The 25184-nt window shown below is 34.3% G+C and overlaps 1 protein-coding gene across 10 annotated transcripts in view; it reads left to right on the top strand.

The window, feature by feature from the left end:
• The window catches only part of ABCD2 (ATP binding cassette subfamily D member 2), a 151242-nt gene that overhangs the window by 5244 nt on the left and 120814 nt on the right, over positions 1–25184 (top strand). For 7 of the 10 annotated variants that reach the window (XR_010116413.1, XR_010116412.1, XM_063620148.1 and 4 more), the window contains exons 3-6: positions 7435–7550; positions 10221–10389; positions 11142–11236; positions 14408–14553. Coding sequence is in view for 8 of the 10 variants with exons in the window: in XM_063620148.1 (XP_063476218.1) it covers positions 7435–7550; positions 10221–10389; positions 11142–11236; positions 14408–14553 (526 nt within the window). In the remaining 2 variants the exon portion in view is untranslated. Of the gene's footprint in view, positions 1–7428; positions 7551–10220; positions 10390–11141; positions 11237–14407; positions 14554–22177; positions 22203–25184 lie in introns of those variants that run through there. The other 3 variants (XM_055247394.2, XM_055247509.2, XM_055247393.2) reach the window with 3 other exon arrangements.

The raw sequence follows: 25184 nt of genomic DNA, 5'->3' as shown, positions 1-25184 counted from the left end.
CATAATGAAATAAAATTACTTTTTCAAAAGAGTATTAGAGAGAATGACACTTTAAAATCTATGGTTTTAGTATTAGTTTTACCAAAAAAAGTCAAAATTATCAGATATTCACTTAAAAAGTCATTTCTTAAAATAACAATACTCATTTAAAAAGTTTAATATATAATGTATATTAGAGACAACTCTATAGACAAGACTATGATGTAGTTTTGTTAGTCAGTGCTTGGACACACTGGTGTTATTAAAAAACCCTGGAGTATTCAGCACAGAACAGCAAAAATGCAGCTATTAAATGGTGACAAATTAACCCCACAGAGACCAGTAAGAAGTAAACAATGTATACAAAGAATCTAACAAGCTTATTTAACAAGATGTAATAATATATTTCAAAATAAATCCCACAAATCCTGAAAATTCCATACTAAATTAAAGAAACATTAAAATTTTAGATTGAAATATAATAAGCACATTGAGGCAAGTGAAGCAAAGTATTTCTTAAAGCTTCTTTCAAGAGAAAATGTTTATATAGAGAAAAGTAATGTAAGAATTTCATAGACAGAAAAATGAATTCATATGACAGAATATCAATTGAGAATGTTCTTCAAAATCTGTAATATCAAGGGTTACTATCTGTGCTTGTAATGTTTGCAGGTATATGTATGTATTTACTAAATATATTTGTCATACAAAGATTTAACACATGAAAATACCGAGTGACTTTACTTAGCCAAAAGAATTTTTTTAAAATAATAGTATATCTTTAAGGTTTTAGTTCTTGGAATTACATACCATGTATTCTAATCTAATCTTCAGTCATAGTTTACACTTATGCCTTTAGTTGTCCCTTATGTTAGAGGGTAAAGTGCATGATGCTATATACTTTAAGGCAAAAATAAAAGGTAGAAAAATAGGTGAGTCAGAAAGAAATGGCAAGGGGAAAATATGAAGTAGAGGGGGAGAAAAGAGGATAGAATGAAGAAAAAAGAAGGCTGCTGTTCAGATGCTGGCTCTGCTATTTGATAGTTATCCTTTCCTGGGAAAGTTACATACACTTTATGTACATCAGTTTTCCTATCTTAACTATAGAGATAATTATACACATCTTTCAAAATTTTTATGAAATTACATGAAACATACTTAATGTGCTTTGAAACAGTCCTTGGCTAAGTAAGAACCTAGGTAGAAGCGATTGTTAATATTTATCATATTCTTACCCTGTGGCTCCTGAGTCAGATCTCCTGGATCATGTGCTGGCTTCTTTGCTTTCCAGACTGTGACCCTGGGCAAATCATGTAAGCTTTTGTCCTTCAATCTCCACATTTCCAAAATGAGAGAAATGATAGCAGCGTTGTTACAAGCATTAAATAAGATCAGATATGTAAAACTTAGAACAAGGCCTGGCTCACAGGTATTCAATAGATGTTTGCTAACATGATCACTGCTGTAGCTTAAAGGAGCAAGTTCAAACGTGATTAGGAATTCAGAGGTGAAAATGGAGAAAGGAAGAACCTGCATAATTTTTGTTGGAAGGGAAAGGAAAAATAATTCTATTGCAGATTTGCTGTACTATCCACCTAAAACTTTAAGTGAAATCTTATGGTAAGGACAAGATTATGTTTATATTCAAATTCACATAATAAAATTACATATAGAACATGGCATTTTCACATCAAAAGAGGAGCTTAAAGGCCATCTGGTCTAGAGCCCCAGCTTTGCCTAAAGTCACACAGTTAGCGGAAGCTCTAAGGATGGAGGGTGTTATATAACTCCAGATGCACTGCTTTTTTCTACTGCATCATGCTGCCACCATATTAGCTACATTGGAACTTATTCTACAAGGAACACGGGTAAGTTTGAGGCAGAGTAATCATGGGACCAAATGGTTGGCAAAGAGGCACTGAAGTGTTAGTTATGTAGAGTTTCTATTATATTATTTTTAAAGACTATCACCCCTTTCTTTACTTAGTATTAAGAGAATGACTGAAATTACGTGAAGAAAATAGTTACCTGAGGTCTACAGCTTCAATTCTTTAACATTAGTAGGCTGCCTTTCTTCTCTTGATATCAAAAGCTGTTCTGGGCAAGGAGGCCAGTGAAAGCTATGAGGTTACTCTGTCGATATCTTATCACAGACACCTAACAGGCAGGAAAAAAGAGGGTCTAAGCTACTAGCACTGCCAGTAATGTCCACATGTTTGTGATCTGTGAGTGTGAAGCAGAATATCGGGAGTAACTGAAAGACACTGCATGCACTCCAGTAGCATGGGTGATGCTTTTATTCCTAAAGTGTACTGCCAATAAGATGATAACCATAGCTTCAGCTTCTGCTGCATTATTGTCTCATATTCCAATGCCAAATCGTTGAAATGTTATTTTATATTGTGGGCCAATTTGGATATAATTGTACTCCTTTTGACCAATGAACATAGCAGTATTATCAATACATATCAAAGGCATACTTTAAAACTCTAATTAAGTATGCATATCAGTGACTGTAATTGTTTCAAGTATAGCATATATGCCAATATGGGCATAATCATTAGTGTACCAGTTAATGAGTTGTCACAAAGTATAATGACCTTCTCACTATCAAGTAGTATTTGCTAGTTTGAAAATTACATAAATAGTATTATATAATACATACTCATTTATGACTAGCTTCTTTGACTCAGTATTATGCTTATGAGCTTCATCAGTGTTACTGAGTATAACCATAGTATATTTATTGACTTTGCTATATAGCATCCCATTGTATGACTATACCATTTTATTTAACCATTCTGTTGTTAGCAGACATTAGATTGTAACCAGTTTGGTGGGTATTAGTAATAGTGCTGTTAAGAACATTTTTGTCCATATCTTTTGGTGTATATATATACATATCTGTGGGTACTTAACTAGAAGTGGAACTGCTAGATTACAGGCTATGCATAGGTTCAGCTTTAGCAGATTTTGTAAAACAGTTTTCCAAAAAAAGTTCTTTCAATTTACATTCCCAACAGCAATGTGTAAGGGTTCTATTTCCTCCGCATCTTTGTCTGGCTTTTTCGTTTTAGACATTCTCATGAGTGTATAGTGGTGCTTCACTGTGATCTTAGTTTGCATTTCTCTAATGACTAATGAGGTTAAGCACTTTTATTTATTCATTGGATGTTTGGATAGCCTTTGTTATGATGTGCCTGTAAGTCTTTTGCTCATTTTTACATTGGTTTATCAGTTTTTTTCTTTCTGATTTGTAAAAGCTTTTATGTATTATGTAATGAGTCATTTGTTGGATATATAATATACATGCACACCACACACACACACATTCACATACACACACACACACACACACGTTTAATCTCAAATATATTTTCCCACCCTACATCTTGCCTTTTCACTCTCTTAATGGTGTCTAATAGAAATTCATACTTTTAATATAGTTTAATTCACCAATAATTTTCTTTATGGTTAGTGGTTTTATGTCCTACTTAAGAAATATCTGCCTAACTCAACATAATAAAGATATTCCTTATTTTATCTTCTAGAAATTTCCTTGGTTTTTCATTTCACATTCAGATCTGCAGTCATTTAGAATGGATGTTTATATATGGTGGAGGATAGGCGCAGGTTATAAATCTTGTCAAGATTTGTCAAGATGACAAAGAGAAAGATAAAAGAAGAGAAACTCAGATGATAAGCTTGAAAAAAGTAGAAGAATAAACTTACTTTTTATTTTTTAAAAATAATACACCTGATTTCTTTAGGTAAGTTTTAGGTTCGCAAAAATTGATCAGAAGGTACAGTGGTCCTAAATACCCTCTCCCCCCCATAGTTTACCCTATGCCTTATATCTTGTATTAGTGTGGAACTTTCATTACAACTGATGAACCAATATCTATTCCTTATTAACCAAAGTTCATAGTTTACATTAGGCTTCACTCTTTGTGATGTACATTTGCAAGGGTTATGATAAATATATAAGGCATAATCTTAAGTTTAAAATTCTTTCCCATCTTTTCTGTGAAATAACAAGACATGTGACCAATTTTCAATATGTTCTTGTTACTATCAGAACTCCAAAGTAGCAGTAAAATGAACAGGTATAGTGTTAAATATGAAATCCTTAAATGAGGAACCTTTGACAAAAGAGCTAAAATATTCGGTGAGGACAAAAAGAATGTATTGACCTAGAATAAAAACTGCTTAGTATTTTAGGTCATGGATTTATATCTCTGGCACTAAGGAATCTGGCCCTGTCTTAGAGGTCAGGCAGTTGGCTGTTGCGTGCATGACAAAATACTACCGGAAATTCTCTCACAGTACCTGCCAAAGAACAACTAGTAGAATAAAAAGCCACATAAAATCTGGAGGAAGCTTTTGTTATTTTATTGCTAAAAACATGAAGAAGACCCAATAAGCATTAATCTGCCAAAGCAAGACAGAAATTATCATGCCATATGAAACGCCAGTCCATCTGTGCAAATGTTTTTTCCTCTTAACAGAGGCTGTCGATGAAAACTACTATTCGAATCCCTTTTAACCCAAATTCATAAAATTCCATAATTATTTTAGATTGTCAGCCAGATTTTCTATGAGCCAAAACTATTCTTAGCATTTTAACTGATACAAGAATTTACTATTTTGGTACTCTTTTTGTGGCTATCTAAATTGTATCACACATTTACATGTCTTTAAGAATATCTATATTCTGTTCCCAGTCTATTTATGTAATCACATCTTTTGCTTCTCCCTTATACCAATGCTCATCAGCCTTTTTGTTTCCTTCTTTAGGTAAACTAACTAATTAACTTCAAGGGGAGTAACAGTAGTTCTCTAGAGCAGTGATTATCTGTAGGGCTAGGAGAGGACACATTGGACTATGGTAAAACGTCTCCATGAACTCATGATGATTCTGATAGTCCATGAAATCAGTGCTTGACATCAACCCATACTGTAAACTTAGCCAGTTTGTCATTCAGTTAGCATTACTTGACATGTCCCTTCTCTGTGCTATTGCTTATGCCATACTTTTAATCTATTAAAATTTTATGCCGTCTTCAAGACATCTCTCAAAATCTACTCCTCCATGAAGCATTTTCTGTCTCTTGCAGCAAGTAATAATTTTTGCCCTCTCCAAACACCTTGCATTAACTCATCCAGGCTTCCCTACATAATTGTTTAGGAATCTGACATCTCTCTTCTACCAAGCTGTAAGCTCCCTCAGGAAAAAAAAATCTAAAAATCACATTTCTTCTTGTTATATCCCACAGTATCTTGCCTAATTTCTTGCACATCTAGGTGTCAAGTAAATACATGCTGGGTGAATTTTACCTTATATTGTGCAGGTATCCCTTTCAAAGTAAGTTGAGCTGTCTATGTGCAAAAAAAGTAAAAGTATCTGGTAATTACAGCAAGGCATAAAGTATATATTTGCACTGAAATCCTTTGAGGTAAATTAGAGTGAACTAAATATCAAAATGGGCCTATGGCTATCTATATCACTGCTACTTTCCTCCTTAACTTATAATATCTAGTTTGGAAATTTGAAGATAATCTACAGAAGGACCAGCTAGAGAATCAAATTGATGAAAAGATTAAAGTAACAACCTGGAGAATGTAATTTTGAATACTAAAACTAAAATTGAGTGGATATACAATAATAGCAACGACAACTAGAAAAAATAATAACTGCTGATATTTAGAGCACTTACTGTGGGCCATGTATTGCGCTAACACTTCATTTGGTTTTCACTAATAACCCTTAGAACCCTAAAAGATAGGACTGTTTGAGATAGTTATGTACCTCATTTTACAGGTGAGAAAATAGGTGTGGAGAGGTAAGTGTCTTGCCCTACTTACCTTACTACTCGCTTATAAGGAGTAAAACCTAGATTCAAACCTAGTCTGATTCCTAACTCTTAACCATAATTCTCCATTGAAAGTAATTTAGGATGTTCATCCATCCATCCATCCATCCACTCATCCATCCACTCAATACACATTAAGGAGTAGTATGTGTTAGACCCTGTGCTGAATACTAGGAATAAAGAATAAAACACACAGTCTTGACCTTCAAAGAAATTATAGTCCACTGAAAGAGACAGGATTCTTAGGAATACCTTTAGTAAAGTGTTAACTCTTAAAGAAGAAGAAAAAGTTAGGCAAGAAAGAAAGGAAAGTATATTAAAGTCCAAAGAAATCACATATACAAATGCCAGAGGATTAACAGAGTATGTCATGTATGGGGTGCTGCTGGAGCATAGAGTGAAGGATGGTTGAGAAAGGTAGACAGAGGCTAGATTATGAGAATCAGCTAATTTGCATTTCTATTAAAGAAACTACACCATAAATGTCTGTTTATTAATTAGTAGTATTAATATTTAATTACCAGATCAATGCTATTTTATTGCCCAGTAGGTATTTTATTTTATTTTGTTTTATTTTATTTTATCTTATTTATTTTATTTTGAGGCAGGGTCTCACTCTGTCACCCAGGCTGGAGTGTGGTGGTGTGATCTCCACTCACTGCAACCTTCACCTCCTGGGTTCAAGCGATTCTCGTGCCTCAGCCTCCCAAGTAGCTGGGATTGCAGGAATCTGCCATCATGGCCGGCTAATTTTCATTTTTTTTTGGTAGAGATGGGGTTTCACCATGTTGGCCAGGCTGGTCTCAAACTCCTGGTCTCAAGTGATCTGCCTGCCTCGGCCTCCCAGAGTGCCAGGACTACAGGCATGAGCCACCGCACCCGGCCGCCCAGTAGTACATTATTGCTCCCTCCTAAGGGCAGGGAGTCCAATATGGAAAGGGTTGAAAGAATGCTAAATGAAAATAGTTTTAGTTCCTTTTGATTTATTTGTCCCAACTCTCATTTTGGAAAAAATAATAAAACAAGAGGAACTTTAAACAAAATCTGATACAAACACTTATTTCTCTTCTCTCCTCCCCTCTGCTCTCCTCTCTCTTCTTTTCTTTTCTTTTTTTCCTTTCCTTTCTTCTTTTGAGAAGGGGTCTCACTCTGTGGCCCAGGCTGGAGTCCAGTGGCATGATCTCTGCTCACTGCAACCTCCACCTCCCAGGTTCAAGTGATCCTCCTGCCTCAGCCTCCCAAGGAGCTGCAACTACAAGCACGCACCACCACATCTGGCTTATTTTTGTATTTTTAGTAGAGACAAGGTTTCACCATACTGGCCAAGCTAGTCTCAAATTCCTGACCTCAAGTGATCCGCCCGCCTAGGCCTCTCAAAGTGCTGGGATTACAGGCGTGAGCCACTGCACCTGGCCCAAACACTGAGTTTTCAATGATTCATTATATTTCTAGAAAATTGCTACTACTAATGAAAAATTAATATGTGGTTGTTTTAGTCACAATTTAGTTTGTATAATATAAAACATTAAGTTACTAAAAAAAAAAAAAACTCAATAGTTTTGTAATTTGTTTTTATATCTAGAGGATGGCCAAAAGCAAGTTATGGTTAGTGAACGGACAGAAGCCTTTACCACTGCTCGAAATTTACTGGCCTCTGGAGCTGATGCTATTGAAAGGATTATGTCTTCATACAAAGAGGTACTTGCATTTCTTATTGTCAATTCAATTAAAATAAAATTTATGAAAATCAAGCAAAATGTCAATTACCAAGTATACTTAGTATTTTGGAAACATATCTTTTCTCTGCCAAAAATTGCTGAGAATAATCAAGATTAAGGGCAGCAACTCCCAAGTGTAATGCTGCTAATATCCTTTGTTTTATAATACTATCAATTGTTACTTCTCGTTTTCTCTCTATAGTATGATATCTCTGTTTTCACATTTTAAAGAAACCCTTAGGTATGAACTCTGGAGCCAGAGTGCCTAAATTTTCATTTTATGAATTTACAAATTATGTGACCTTGGGTCAAGTTCGCTAATGCATCTGTGTCTCTGTTTCTTCATCTATAAAATGGGGATAATGATAACACTGACTTGTGGGGTTGTTGTGAGTTGATACATGTAGAATATTTAAAACAGCACATATTAAACACTCAATAAATGTTAGCTAATAACATTTCTTATATATCTTGCAAACTTTTACCTTTCCTTCATTAAATGGGTAATACCTTCTTACCATTCCACATTCTTCCTGCAGAGTTTGGGTCTTCCTGTTTTGTGTCCATCTCAGTGTATGTCTGATGTTTTACCACATTGTAACTGTCTATATTGCCTGCATCACGCCATTTAGCTCCTTGAAGCAGGAACTGACTTACTCGTCTTTACATTTCTAATATCCATTTTCATACTTGGAATACTGTATGTGGTTAATACATATTTGTTGACAAAATAGTAATAAAACCTGCAGATACCACAGGGCTAAGGTTAAAATTACTTAATTTAATTCAGATATTACACAATGTTCCCATAAAAGTTATTCTCACTACCAGTTACTCCTATGGTTATCATATCAATATAAATTCTAGAGCATCATTATAAATTTAGCTGCATATTAAGTCAGCCTTGAATAAACTATACAAAAGAGTTACAAAGGGCTAGCAAGCAACTCAATTTTTTTAAAAAGTTCAAATAATAATTTTGATAAACTGGAGACACAGTCTTTGGGATAGATTTGTTGATGTAATAAGTTACTTAAAATTAAATGACAAATCGAAATGTTATTTATCTCACATTAAAATATTGCGCTATCTAGGTTAGAGAAATGATATCAATTAGTTTTTCTAAACTGTCTCCAACTCAACAGATGATTGCATTTTGCTTTATTTTGCCTGAATTTAGTTTTAATCATAAAATGTTCACTTCTAAAAATTCTTGTACTGCTGTGACGGCACGTGAAAGCACCCACCATGCCTTCTCTGCTAGCACCAGAGGGACCAAGTTTCCTTTGTAGAGTTAGGGTTCTAAGACAAATTCCCTGCCTTGTACCCCAGAGTAATTTGTCTACCAGCACATTCTTAGTTTTTGTCAGACACTTCCTGCCGTCTTCACACTCCATCCTGGTCCACTGACTCATTGCCTTCTGCCTTTCTTGAATTGACTTCTACTTGTGGTTTTGGAATTTTTTCTACGCAAATATTTATATTTGCCCAGGTTTCACTTGAATCCATATTTTGTTAATCTTTACATTTGTTTTCCTCTACTTGGCAACTCAAGAGGTTCTTCTAGATAACATTAGAAATTATCACTTAAATAGCTATAACATTAACATATAGAAATGAAATAATAGTGTAATTACAGATCTCTCAGTAGAGATGTGTTGTAGAAGGCTTTTAATAATAATACCTACTCATTTACTGCTTATGTTTTGCATACACAGAAATTTTACACAAATGTCAGCATTGTTGTATTTTTCTGCAATTTATTAAGAAACATTTATTTCTGAGATGCCTTGCTTATTCTTGTGCATTCTTGTGCAAGAACTATCTTTAGTTCTTGTGTATTCTTTTTCATTGAGAAACATGTTCTTGATAGGAGATGAGTCACCTTTCACAGTACCCTGATAGCAAGGTGTTCTCTTAATAGAAAAACAGCAGGAGGTTAACCAAAATGAACAGCTGACAGAATAGGAACAAGGCACCATTCCACTGAGCTTTGTGGACTAAAGTAGAGATTTAGCTCATCTTATAATCTTACCTAGAAAAAAATAACATATTTAATGTTTTTCTATGGGCATATAAATCATGTTTGGCTTCAAAAGAAGCTGGATTGTAGGAATTATACTGAAAAGGATTTGAAGCTTTTCATTGAGCTTGCTCTCAATATTGGTATCCTGCCAAATATAGGAATTTTGACAATCAGTTTGGCTCGGAAACATTCATTTCATAATAGGACAAAAAGGTACTTTTCTCCTACTTAAAACCTTCTGTTTTAAATAGAAAAAAGATACCAAAAATAAAAGATTATAATTTCACTGAATGACCTTAAGCTTTCCACAAAATTTATAATTTATCGGAAATGAATTTCATCATGTAAACAGAGGTCAAATCAGAAATTTGACTGAAAGATCCTTAAGTCTCATTAATATTCTGAAATCTGTATATTATGTTTTATAATTTCAATCAAACATATTGTGTTATAGTGCTCTTTTGTACTGTCTTGTGTCTTAGTTTTCAGATATATTATATATATCTCATATATAATACAATAGGATCTTTAACATTAAGTCAAGAAGCTTATCTGATTACATATTTATTTAAAATCTTGTCTTGGGTATAGTAACTCTATTTTATATCTCTGCATTGCTTTTAGGTCACTGAATTAGCAGGCTACACTGCTCGAGTGTACAATATGTTTTGGGTCTTTGATGAAGTAAAAAGAGGCATTTATAAGAGAACTGCTGTCATTCAAGAGTCTGAAAGCCATAGCAAGAATGGAGCTAATGTAGAAATACCTCTCAGTGACACATTGGCAATTAAAGGTATTAAACTCAAGTACTTTTATATTTTGCTATATTTAAGTGTTTATCAACAGAACCAAAGTTTAAGAAGGTAGCTTTTAGTAGTTACGAAGTACCAACATTTAAATAACCAACATTATTTAAACAGCAATCCCTAATATTAGTATTGCAATTCGAGGGGTAGTGACTAACATTACCACAAAAACACAGTGTTATGCTACTTTTGTTTAGGACACAATTTTCCAAATTATTTTTGGAAACTGCACATATGGCATAATGAATCGTTTGCTTTTAAAATTCATCTAACAAGTAGAATTTGAGCTAATGTCATGTTGTTCTTCATTATACTGTTTCTAAACTTAAATTTGGTTACATATTTTTTAAAATTGCATTATTCTATGTCTTATTTCCCTTTTCTGCAGCACTGTGGGGTTTTTTTTCTATAGGAAATATTAATTTAGGGAAATAGAGTAGTTGTAAAAATTAAGGCTGGGTTATTTCAGATTGTATAGCTTTGCTATTGTAATGATGTTGACATTCAATTATTATAAAATGTTTCTCAGAAAGATTTTCCAAGTAGATGTGTCAATATGTACAAATTTGCATTACATTAAACTTTGCTTCAGGTCTGGATATCTATATTTACATTTGTTTCTGTGATTTGTTACTGTGAATTATCTTTATAATTGAAATTACCTGTTATACTGCATAATAATTTATTTAATCAGAAACCCATGATAATGTTTGTATCTTACACTTTTTCTTAATTACAGGAAAAGTTATTGATGTGGATCATGGAATTATTTGTGAAAATGTTCCCATAATTACACCAGCAGGAGAAGTGGTGGCTTCCAGGCTAAACTTCAAAGTAAGATGATATTCAAGAATCTTCTGATTGTTGCCATCACACTAATACAAAACAACTCAGAATTCATGTACCTTATGTTAAATACTTGGAGGAGCATTTGGAAAGGGGAAATCAAGAAAGGTATGCACAGTGGCTCAATTACAGAAGCAGTTATTCCTCAGAAAGCAGAGAGAAAAGAGAAATTTGATTTCTACTGCTTTATTGCCAGGTTGAAAATCAAAATTATAGTGTACAAGGTAATTTTGGGGAACAATAGGAAATTTCGTCAGAAATTTGTACCTGGAAATAACTTTTAATTTTTTGCCTTATAGAAATTATTATTTAAAAAGCCAATACTGTAATATATTTCCTAAAATATGAATAGAGGTCATTAGCAAGTTTAATTTTGTCAATATACATTCTGTGACTTAAATTTTTAAAATAATTATATGTACTAATGTACTAATATAAAATAATCAGAAGATTTACGGATTGGAATTTAGTTTTTAATTCTGTTGACAATAATTTGTTATTTCACATCTTATGTATTAATTACAAAAATTAAAAAGTAAAAGTATCTAATAAACCTGAGTCTCTGACTTAAGGCATTATAAAATTCAAACACACATTCCGGGATTCAAGCACAAAATAATTTGCTGACATAATATAGCAAGTTGAGCTTAGTTCAAACAAAGAAATGATTTGACTTGATAAAAGAATTACCAACATGATAACACATATGCTAATTAATGATTTTAGTATGGACTTTAGTCAAGGTTTAATTATCAAAGATGTATTTGCAAATATTTTGGGTTACTGAGAGTTGAAAGGAGAGGATGAGTAGCATTGAACAGGGTAAAATCCTGTGTTAGTAAATTTAAAGAAATTGTATTTTTAGCTGCAATTTGGTCAGATTTTTTTTTTCCATGTATAGACCTATAGGATGATCTAATTACTAGGATCTGACCACAAGCACCAATTAGGTACTCATGGCATACACAGAGTATTTAACTATTTATTAATGGTTTCACAATTTATAATTTATGATTTTATAGAGAGGGTTTTTTGGTCTGGATACATTTTATAATAATGACTCTTGTTTCTCTATTTATTTAATAAATAGTGTACATGTCTTGAGCTTTGCTTACTAACTACATTAGTGTGGGCATATCACACTCTTTCTGCAGAAAAATTTAGAGCCATTTCTTTTACATAGAAAAAACTAAACTAAAAATACTCAATCTGGTGAAAGTATCTTAGAAGGTCTGAAGTTGTACAAAGATATGCATTAGTAAAGTACACTTTCTTCATAATTATTTATTTCTAACTCAGACAGAGAATTATATTTAAATTCTCAGGTCCCTAAAATATAATAGGAAGTTCTGTTTCCTCTGCATAGATTGAAAAATAAGTTTCTAGAGGAAAGGATCTCATACCTTTGTTAGCCTGCAGGATTAAAAAGCCATTTGCAGGCCGGGAGTGGTGGCTCACGACTGTAATCTCAGCGCTTTGAGAGGCTGAGGCGGGCAGATCACCTGAGGTCAGGAGTTCGAGACCAGCCTGGCCAATAGGGAGAAACCCTGTCTCTACTAAAAAATACAAAAATTAGCTGGGCATTGTGGCGGGCACCTGTAATCCCAGTTACTCGGGAGTCTAAGGCACAAGAATCGCTTGAACCCAGGAAACAGAGGTTGTAGTGAGCCAAGATCATGCTACTGCACTCCAACCTGAGACAGAATAAGACTCAGTATAAAAAATAAAATAAAATAAATAAATAAATAAAATTTTTAAAAAATTAAAAATTATTTGCAGAAGAAAAGTTAGTGTGAGACAAAAAGAATTCTAAGCATCAGAGAACTTTATGCTGAGAAAAATATTAATATTAATGTAGAAAGTCTCCAATTACCCCTCAAAATGTGTTAAATTTCTGAGAATTCCTAATAGAGAATGGCCCTATTAAAATATTTTGCCAATGTGCTTTTCACCGTGATATATATGTTTTTTAAAAAATCATTTGGAAAATATTTATGCTTCTACACAATTAAACCCTTAGCCTTTTCTCTATTGAAAGAGTACAGGCAGATAACAAATTAATTTTTTCTAGCTTCTTCCTGAGATTTTCTTGGTATGCTAGCAATATAATAATACTCTCATCTCTGAGGTCCAGTATGATGTATTCTACATTATTGATACTTGAATATTGGTGTCCTTTCTATATAAAGCTAGATCTACAGACATCCTGTAAATTTCTGATACTTATTTTTTGGGTATCACCGATTATAAAATTTCATTTGCTCCTGGTAGAAGTAGACAAAAATTTTAAATGGTGTTTCTATTGCTTGTTCTTCACAATACCCTTTAAATACCATAATAAGACAACTTCTTCATCCTATTGTATGGAATGGGAACTCATGAAATTTAACAGTTTAAATGTCAATAATAGGATAGAAAATAAAAGGAAGTATCCAATAGATAATAAATAAATAACCTGCTTTATTTATGAATATTATATATATATTATTCACATATATGTAATATTCTATGTGTGTGTGTATGTTTTAATTCATCCCTAGACATGAGACTAAAATACAATCCTATTGCTTTCCTCTATCCTTGGTTTGTTAAACATATTTTCTCTATCTGTGAATAAAGCAGAATTTCAATCATCTTCTCTCTCTGATTATGGGCTTTTGTGATTTTTGTAGCATTTCAGACTGCTGAAGTGTAAAATTAAACAACCCAGCTGACTCCTTGGATAACTGTGCTTTGTAGCTATTAACTGCAGTTAATTTTCAGTTGTATTTGAATTCAATGTAAATTTAATCCAATATTAATATCAAAATATAATGTAATATATTTTTACTTAAATTTTTATGATTTGTCTTATTTCCCAGGCAGTTGTTTTTCTCTATGTGTATGTGGTATCCGATAACAAATTACAATTTTGGAAAGCCAGTGCCCATTTCAAGAAGATCCATTTTCTTTGGAATTGAATTATTTTATGATGCTTTTAGCTTCAGAGAATAGTCAAAAGCCAAACTTGTTCTCAACCCTGAAATATTTTTCCTTGATCACTTGCCCATCCTAGGTTATCATGTGTTTGAACATTTTTAAAAAATAATTTACTTTTAGGTGCTGCCAAAATAAATCATTTTAAACTATTGCAGTTTGTAATTTTATTTCTTACTTTAGGTAGAAGAAGGAATGCATCTTTTGATAACTGGTCCCAATGGTTGTGGGAAAAGTTCTCTCTTCAGAATTCTAAGTGGGCTCTGGCCTGTGTATCAAGGAGTCCTCTATAAACCACCTCCTCAACATATGTTTTATATTCCACAAAGGTAGGTATATCTCTTTATATTACAAGAAACAACTTCCTTTTGCTCTTGAATTGTCTTGATTCCTCAAGCTCCTCAGTTTATATATCTTTAAGAATGTTTTTATTAAGAGAAACTATTAAGGAAATAAAAATTCACTTAGCCCAAAATATTTTATTACTGCTTTGATTGTAATACTCTCTAGGACAATACCACTTCTTTTCATTTTCACATCAGTCTAGATGGAATAAATACTCAAAGACTGCAGATGTTAGTCTCAAGGAATAACAAGAAGGCTGTTCCAGAGAATGATTAGATTGCCTGAGATGTCAGATTATCTCTTCTCATAGAAAAAAATAACACCTGGATAAGTATACAGCTCTCTCCATCAAGCTGCATACATTCATATATTCTAAAATTGTTCATTTATATTTGAGACTCCACAAAATAGACTTTACAATTATGCTATATGATTGATTTGTAACTTTCTTAAGTAAACTTTTTTACTGTAAGAATATCATGTAAACATAGAAAAAGAACACTATTTCTTCAGAGCTCTTTAGCTATCATCTTCCCTGAGGACAATTAGAAATGTCTAAAATTCAAAGGTATACACTAAGAATTAGCAATATTCATTGTGGATCAGAGAAGGTGAAGTCTGAAGAACTTCCTCATGTTAATTGGACCCGGTAATTTTTCCATCTGTCATCATCCTGGATACATAGACATCCCATAGAGCACTCCTACTATGTCAGAGGACTGTTTTGTGGAATCTAACAGGCGCCTAGGCTGGAAGTATAGTACAAGCACAAACATAAAAGTCACATCAAGTATGGTGCTCTCATATGTCTCTTTTGTCCCTTTGCCTTTGCCTGGATGTACTGTACAATCCTGTCTACTGGCCTAATTTTTAGACCAGACATAGTAGTTAGGCAGATGAGGTTTTGTGGGTTTTTTTCTTTAAAGTAAGACCTATGGTGGTAGTAGGAAGCTGCCTGGAATATAGGAGAATGAAGAACTGCATTGGCTGAAAATGCTGGACATGAGCAATGACATAGATATTTGTGTTTAACACAAAATAGATAACATTTTGTGACACCAGAAGCATTGTCCCTTTCTGTCTATGCTTTCAATACCTTTGGGAAACATTCTGATTCTGAAAGCTAAATTATACTGCCAAAAGTTTCTGTTTTAGACATTAATGTGTTTAGTACGTTGATTTTACTTTTTTATTTAGGTTAGAAGGCATAGAATTACGAAAAAAATTTTCTTTTTTATTTTATTTTATTTTTTTATTATTATACTTTAGGTTTTAGGGTACATGTGCACAATATGCAGGTTTGTTACATATATATCCATGTGCCATGTTGGTTTGCTGCACCCATTAACTCGTCATTTAGCATTAGGTATATCTCCTAATGCTGTCCCTCCCCCCTCCTCCCACCCCACAACAGTCCCCAGAGTGATGAAGAAAATTTTCTATTATATCATAGAACTCAATTCTCTTGATGCAAGTAAAATCACATAAATAAATTTTATATTTTTAGCTACAGTTGTTGAATATAACTTCGACCTGAACAATATAAAACATTTCCAGGGAATAAGAAAGTGAAGAAATTCTAGCCTTTGCCTGCAGAGATACTTGACTATGTTACTTTGCAACAAACAAAAATCACTAGGAAACTTTTTCTTAGTTAAGAAATTTACTGTTGCCTAAGCAAAAAAACCAACTGCAATCTAGTTAAGGAGAAAAATAGCAATGGGAACTCTATTTTTCAGGCTAAAATGTATTTTAATAATTACTGTTAAAAGTCATTTACCTTGATTATACGGCTTTTAGAAACATGAACATTTGGGTATGTGTTAGAAGTTTTATAGGACCATTATCCTTGCAAAAACCATAGAATTTACTTAAATGCATATGTAAACTGAGAGTCTAAATGTAGTGTTTCTTACATTCTAAAAGCTTCTGATTTTTTCGAGTAAATTTAAAAAATAATCTTACATGTTTTTATGATGTAAAAGAAAGCTGCTATGCAATCTATTTCAAAATATTTGTTGGTAGGTAACTGCCTTATGATATTCTCATTAGTAAATATAATCCGGCTTGGTAGGGTGGCTCACGCCTGTAATCCCAGCACTTTGGGAGGCTGAGGCGGGTGGATCACCTGAGGTCAGGAAGGAGTTCGAGACCAGCCTGACCAACATGGAGAAACCCTGTCTCTACTAAGAATACAAAATTAGCCGGGTATGGTGGTGCATGCCTGTAATCCCAGCTACTCAAGAGGCTGAGGAAGGAGAATCACTTGAACCTGGAGGCGGAGGTCGCGATGAGCTGAGATCATGCCATTGCACTCCAGCCCGGGCAACAAGAGCAAAACTCCACCTCAAAAAATGTATATATAATCTAATTTATTGTATTAATTCATAATAATCAAATATAAGTTAACTACTAGTTTAGCAGCAAAAAATATGAAATTTCAATATTGAATTGACACTTATGTATGAACTTCACAAGTCATAAAACAGAGCTTTACAATAATCCCCCTGTATTCACTTTTTGTGATTGAAAGACTTCTGGGTAGAGGATGAATCTCTTTATGGATTGATCAGAATGTACATTAATTGTTACTTGCATGGGAGAAAAATAGAGTATATTTGTAAAAGTGGATTTATAATGATGTCATGTAGTATACAGAAGAAAGAAGTGAACCACTAAGGAAAAATTATAATTAACTATATTAGGCCATTTTTTTAAACCAAATCTTCACAAAGAATGCTGCTATAGCTCAGTTCATAAGCTTGGAAAGCTGAATTCCTAATAAATTATGAAACCACCTCAATGTTTTCCCAGCTACTGTTATCTAGTACTTTAGCAGTGTTAATAATGAGAACCAGATAAAAGAAAATCTCGGCTTCAGTTCAAGAATACACAAACAAAAATGTTGGTAGATAAATTGGTTTCAGAACAGCTTCCCCTTATCCTATCTTCATTAATGATGACATATGATCATCAGATACGTTTCTGGAAAGAAATGTTTCATCAAAATGTAGGTTAACCATTCTAAATCTATGGAATGGCGTATGTTAAAATGCTTAGTATTGCTCAGGTAATACTTTAGAACAGTATTCTGGAAATTTTAGGCTGTTTGAGTTTCTGAGCCATGTGAATGTACTCCTTAAGCTGATGATTGAAACTCACTGCTCTCTCCTATATTAGCCATCCTGACCTCAGGAAAAGTCTTTCATTTGGACATAGATCCTGAATTTCTTCTGTCAATTCTTGTTGCAGTTTATCTGTCTTCCCAAGTTCCTAAGGAGAGATTTGTGATCCCCTGCTCTCACTTTCACAAATCCACTAATTTATGGCCTATTTGTTACTTCCTAATCCCCTGGTAAGTTTCTGTCTTCATCCATGAAAGCCCCTAACTCACCCTTTTATTTGTTTATTTTGTTCACCTGCTAACAAAATTTTATAGTATGCTAAAAATCATCAAAATAATAAATTGGAATATTTAGTGGGAGTTGGGGGTAGAGAGAGAGTGGGAGAGAAGCAACAGAGGAAGGGAGGGAAGGAAGAAAGACAGATGATAATAGATATTTGGTGAGAAAATATATTCTGCTCAGAGCAAAATCTTGCTTTCTTTTGTACTAGTTTTTAAAAATAATACTCCAGAAGATCATCTGCATACCTCACATTACAGTCGGGCCTCTGTATCTGCAGCTTCCACAACCTTGGATTCAACCCACCATGAATAAAAAATATTTTTAAAATAAACACTAAAAACAACAACATAACCATAAAAAATCATACAAACAAAAAACCAATGCATAGTATTTGTATTGTGTTAGGTATTACAAGTAATCTAAAGATGATTTAAAGTATATAGGGGGATGTGTGTCGGTTATATGCAAATACTATGGCCATTTTATACAAAGGCATCTGTGGATTTTGGTGTTTTCTGGGGTCCTGGAACCAATTCCACCCTGGGCACCAACCCATCACGTAATTCTAACACGTATGCTCTTACTACCTACCCTTCCTTGGCAGAAATATCTTGAAAAAGAAATTTTAATCGTAATTTTCTTACTATTCAAACTTACTATGCAGGCCCAAATACTGAGGCCCATAAGATCTGAAATAGATTCAGGCTTCCCACAATGGTGTACAAAAAGGTAACTTGTATAAACTTTTGCCCATCCATGACTTTGGAATCTGAGAAACAAAAGGTTCAGAAAGTGAAAGAAGGATTATATATAAGTATAGAATTAAATCTGATCAAATACTTTTTTTAAAGAAAGAAAAAGAAAAAAGGGAGAAATAGCTGGAGTATTGTGTTTCATGTCAGAGAAATACAATTTCTTTTCATTTAGTCTTTTTAGGATAGACAATAATTAGGATATAATCTCATTATGATGTTTATGTATCATTTAGTTATAAATAAAAACATTCAACTAACAGAAATAAAAACCAGAAATAAGTGCCTCAAGAAAGGCAAGAAATGCTATGGATGTTCAAAATGAGGAAAAAATAGAACAGTGTGTCATTTGACCTGAGTTTTGAAAGTAACTCAGGATTTGAACAGTTGCCATGGATTGCATCAGTTTCTCCAATTTCTAAATAGCTAAGAAATACCACAGATTCAAGTAAGCAGAAGTTTTTGTTTTTTGGACACTTTTGGATAGCATACTGTTCTTTCCTACTCTCCTCTAACACACGCTGCTGAGAAAAGAAAACATTTCTTAGACTCATCCCCGCTAATAAGAAGTCATCAGTACATACTGGAAATAATAGTGCTCATCCTCTCGATCCTTACTCGTTGCTGCACTGTTTCTTTTAGCTGAAGTTCTTTGATTTAATTTTTTTTTTTTTTTTTTTTTTTTTGAGAAGGAGCCTCGCTCTGTCACCCAGGCTGGAGTGCAGTGGCGCAATCTTGGCTCACTGCAAGCTCCACCTCCCGGGTTCACGCCATTCTCCTGCCTCAGCCTCTCCGAGTAGCTGGGACTACAGGCGCCCGCCACCACGCCCGGCTAATTTTTTGTATTTTTAGTAGAGACGGGGTTTCACCGTGGTCTCGATCTCCTGACCTCGTGATCCGCCCCCCTCGGCCTCCCAAAGTGCTGGGATTACAAGCGTGAGCCACCGCGCCCGGCCTGATTTAATTTTTTAAGGTTTTTTAGTACTTTGGATGTTTGCCATTTTCCCAGGCTCTAGCTAAGGAGCTCAATCTGCTCTCTATAAGTAAGTGACACAATTTTATATGTTAAATTGCTTTCAAAAAGCGTAATAAAAGATGACGGTAGCTTGCTTCCACAACACTCATTATTTTTTGTTTCCTGGTTTCAGAAGATATTCTGAAATTATGAGTAACATTTTACTTATCAGCTCAAAATTTGTTTACTTCTAACTATTAACTACTACTTCATTCACAGGGTTGTGTGCACAAGTACCATGTTACCTAATCTCCTAGATCAAGTATAAATACTACTTAATAAATAAAGTTATGAATCACATTTTAAAATTAAATGCAACATAAAAGTCTTAAATTTGATTGTAAGCAGGAATGGTAACATCACTAATTAGATTGTACAGGAAATTAAATATAGATAATAACTTTATTTCTATCTTGTTATGCATGAATAATGCATATTAATTATGTTCTGCATAAGTTATGCTAAATAGAGTATTTTTAAGTAATTAAATTGAATTTCAAAGGGACTACAGACTTTACTTAGTGTTATATGGAATTTCAAAGCCAGAGTTAGACTATACCAAGTCTTTGAATACAAACCTGTACTCACTGCCTCTCATTTTCAGATTAATAAAGATTATCACGTTTAAGCACCTTCTTATGATGAAAAAAATCTTACTGTTTTTGATCTTAAATATTTTCTCAGATAATCATAATACAGTCTGTATTACTTTCCCAACTTTCTGAGGAATAACGAAATATCATTCTTTATAATTTATCTTCACCTTTCAAAAATGTCTGTATTCTTCAACTGTCTTCTTTTTTCTTTTTCTTTTTTTGAAACAGAGTGTCACTCTGTCACCCAGGCTGGAGTGCAGTGGCACAGTCTTGGCTCACTGCAGCCTCTGCCTCCTGGGTTCACCATGGTACCACCATGCATGGCTAATTTTTTATTATCTGTATTGACAGGGTTTTCCTACGTTGCCAGGGCTAATCTTGAACTCCTGGCCTCAAGTGATCATCCCATCTCAGCTTCCCAAGTAACTGAGATTACAGGCGCCCACCATCAAACCCAGATAATTTTTGTATTTTTAGTAGAGTCAGGGTTTCATCACGTTGGCCAGGCTGGTCTCGAACCCCTGGCCTCAAGTGATCCACCTGCCTTGGCCTCCCAAAGTGCTGGGATTAAACGCGTGAGCCACTCTACCTGGCCATCGTATTCTTCAACTGTTTTTCTAAGGAAGAAGAGCTTATGACATGAAATCTCAGCCTTTACAAGTACTAGTAGATTTACGTCTTCTTTGGTATCTCTAATTGATATCTATATTTTCTTTTTTTTTTTTTTTTTTTTTTTTTGGAGACGGAGTCTCGCTCTGTCACCCAGGCTGGAGTGCAGTGGCGCAGTCTCGGCTCACTGCAAGCTCCGCCTCCCGGGTTCACGCCATTCTCCTGTCTCAGCCTCTCCGAGTAGCTGGGACTACAGGCGCCCGCCACCACGCCCGGCTAATTTTTTTGTATTTTTAGTAGAGACGGGGTTTCACCGTGGTCTCGATCTCCTGACCTTGTGATCCGCCCGCCTCGGCCTCCCAAAGTGCTGGGATTACAAGCGTGAGCCACCGCGCCCGGCCGATATCTATATTTTCTTTGATGGCATTTCCACTTCTTCCCTTTAATGATATTGTGTGTGTTTTAAAAAATTATGTGAATTAAAATTGATTTTATCCTGGGAATGTTGTGAGCTCTTGAGATAACTGATGGGTCCTAGGCATCCTGGACCAGGATTGAGCATCTCTAGGGTATTGTTATTTTTTATAATTAACAATGTGTCAAACAATTAGTGTGTGCTAGTCACAATTCTACATATATTATATAAGTTTCTTATTTTTCTGTATGACAACCTATAAAGTTGGTATTAGTATCCCTATTTTGTGAGAAAACTTAAAGAGGTTTAAGTCCTCCAGTGGATAAATGCTGGAGCTAGAATTTGAACTCAGATGTGCCTTACTCTAAAGTCATTTTGCCTTATTGGTATCAACAGGGGCATGTATATGAAAAATTACTACTCTTTATCCTGACTTTGCAAGTATCGCCAGCTAAGGTTGTTTTCTTCGTGTGCTGATCTGTGCTAATAACAAGCTGTGGTTTGGAGGCAGAGGTCCTCATAATCCTGGAGGTACAGGGCAATTAAGTCAATTTTAACATACATTTTAGCATAGGTACTTGGCCATCATTCAGATATGTTAAGGTGAAGGAAGCTATATTCTCATATGAAAGTGAAATTTTAAAAAATTTATTGGTGTTCAATCCATTTTCAAATTAAATTATATTCTCTACTCTTTCCTATTCTTTTAAAATCCATTTCTCTATAAAATTTTAAAGAATTTTTCAAAAATAGTCCCTTAATTTTAAATCAGAATTCTTGTTGAGATATAAAACAAGCAAACCTTAATTTTCAGGATGCATTATGGCATAAAAAGATAATGACTTACTCTTTATGTCATCAAAAGAAGAGATTGTCTCTTGCAACAGTGAAGATGGTGTTTTGTTTCAGGAAGTTCTGCAGAAAGGGCTTGAAGGACGATAACACCAACATTGGCACAACTGCTCTGTGCACTAAGAAGTACTTGCACCAAATAAGCTTTATGGATATTTTAAAACATGAAGTTCTGGGCTGGGCCCAGTGGCTCATGACTGTAATCCCAGCACTTTAGGAGGCTGAGGTTGGATAATCACTTGAAGCCAGGAGTTTAAGATTAGCCCTGGCAACATAGAGGGACCCTGTCAATACAAATAATAAAAAACTAGCCGGGCATGGTGGTACTTCCCTGTAGTCCCAGCTACTTAAGAGGCTGAGGTGGGAGGACTGCTTGAGTCTGGGAAGTTGAGGCTGCAGTGAGCCATGATTGCACCACTGCACTCTGGCCTGGGCAACAGAGTGAGATGCTATCTCAAAAGAATAAAAATAAAAATAAACCAAAAAAATAAAAGCTATGAAGTTCCATTTTCTATTGTTTCTATATGAATGACTTCCAAATCCAAGATTTCTTCTTTGTAGGGATCAGGGAACTCTTGTGTTTAACCCACACGTATAAAACCAGATGATGACTATTAACTAGAAATCATATGAGATCAGGTCAGAAGAACTAATTTGCCTCTTTTCTCTACGGAGGACAGAAAGGGTGCTATTAAAGTATTCTCAGTGAGATCCTTGCTTTTTTTCTTTTTATCCAAGATCTCAGATTTTAAAAATGAGGATGTGATCTGGAAAAGGATCTAAGCAAGAATCTGGGGTATGCTGTTTTAAATATCTTAATCTCAATTTTCCTATAGGTCTCTAGCTTTTGGACCTGTCAATTCTTAATGAATATCTAGCTACCAAAAGGCAAACAGGGTGCACCTCTTGAGGACAAGGAGTGTGTTTATTTAAGAAAGAGGCAGATTAGCAGGCCACTGCCTGAGTGGAATATGGGTCTATAAAAGCCACTGGAACAAAGGAGGAATGTGATGTGGCTTAATCCAGAGCTCCTCACAGAACTCTATACCTATGTACTGTGCCAATGTGTATGTAGGTTACATATCCATTGTCCTGCTGCCCTCAAAGCAGAGAAATCTGGCTTCGGGAGTAGGGGTTGTACTGGAACAGACTTTGCCCATGTTGAGTCACTGTTGAACAAACTTTTATAGATTAAAAGCTAGAAGAGGCATCCACATGTCTCTGTACAGCACTGGTAGGATCCTAGTAAATATACTGTAATTGTGCAATAAATATCTGATAAGTGATTGACTGAATGAATGAACATCTCCACAGATTTGGTTTCTACTGCCAAGTCAATCTGGTACCTTACACCAATTATGAGCAATCTATTTGTTTTGCTGCTTGCAGTAGGTATGTTGCAAAATCCTCTTTATGATGGGGATAAATATCTGTCATTTAACATGTTCTTTTTTAGAAAATTATTTTAATCACAAGGAAGGCTTAGTAGCATTGCTGTAGCAAATTGACTTCTATTCCTTGCTTTCTGACTGTTAGACTTACAGCCAAGTAATCTTTGTATAAATACCTTTGGGTAGTCAGTTGACAGAAATATAAGTTGTACATTTTAGTTCCTCCTGTGTAGTAGTTGGTACAGTTCAGTTTTTTAAAATCTCTTTTAAAGAGATCTATAAATGTAAACACAGTTTTCTATAGCTCTCTATGGCTTGGAAGAATGCTAAAGATACTTTTTAAAATCTTTAACTTTTCTAAGGGCTCATTTATAAAAGTAATAATGAAAAAAACTCCCTTCTCACTCAAAAGTTTTTCTCATTTTATGAGTACTATTACATTAAATCATATGGAACTGCAATTTTTATAGGTCAAATACCAGCAATTTAAATGGTAATCTGATATAATGATAAATACTCTTAAAGTTGACTTTTAGAGAAATTTGCATTAACAGCTTAGCAATACTTTAATTCTTCCACTAAATAATATATTTATTTATTTACTTATTGAGACAGTGTCTCACTCTATCACCCAGGCTGGAGTGCAGTGACACAATCTTGGCTCACTGCAACCTCTGTCTCCAGGGTTCAAGAGATTCTTGTGCCTCAGCCTCCCAAGTAGCTGGGATTACAGGTGTGTGCCACCACACCTGGCTAATTTTTGCATTTTTAGTAGAGATGGGGTTTCACCATGTTGAGCAGGCTGGTCTCAAACTCCTGACCTCAGGTGATTCACCCAGCTTGGCCTCCCAAAGTACTGGGATTACAGGCATGAGCCACTGCACCAGGCCTAATATTATTTTTATTACTTGGAAATAAACCTTATCCCTGCTCTTAAGAGGCTATTCTCATCTCTGTTTTGGAATCTAGAAATATCTTATTCAAAAGATATAATTTCAGTAATAGTACATATCTATTTTCACTTGAATATTTCTTCTTATTATCACACATTTTTTAAGAATACTATAAACGACTCAAATCTAGTTCTTTCTATGCATGAAAAACCCTGATGCCATGATTGGTTCCAGCATGTATAGTTATATGAATTATTGATAGTTAAATTTTATGCCTTTCAGATTGCTAACTTCTTATTGCTACCACAACACAGCAGTACTTAGTGATACATTATTCTTAAACTTAACACATCTCATGCCTTAAATACAGTTAACATTGCTGCAAATTTTTTATCAATATTGTTCCAATTAAATTTTATATTATTATTTTAAAAATTTGTTTTCTCTGCATATAGGCCTTTCATGTTACACTTTTCTCCTCTGGATTTGAATTGGTTTTTGGCTCTCAATTTAGGAAATATTTAGAATTTTGTGTCATTCAGAAGCTCCAAGCACATAGATACAGCTAACACTTCTCAATGCTTTCCTGTTCTTTCTAGCTTTGTCTTAGAGAATAATAAAAAAGTAACTCTAACAAACATCAATACATTTTACCAAAAAAAAAAAAATCACTTTCAGATTACTT

The sequence above is a fragment of the Symphalangus syndactylus genome, chromosome 17 (genome assembly GCF_028878055.3).
Source record: "Symphalangus syndactylus isolate Jambi chromosome 17, NHGRI_mSymSyn1-v2.1_pri, whole genome shotgun sequence".
Lineage (NCBI taxonomy): Eukaryota > Metazoa > Chordata > Mammalia > Primates > Hylobatidae > Symphalangus > Symphalangus syndactylus.
This window is presented reverse-complemented; position numbering and strand designations above follow the sequence as displayed.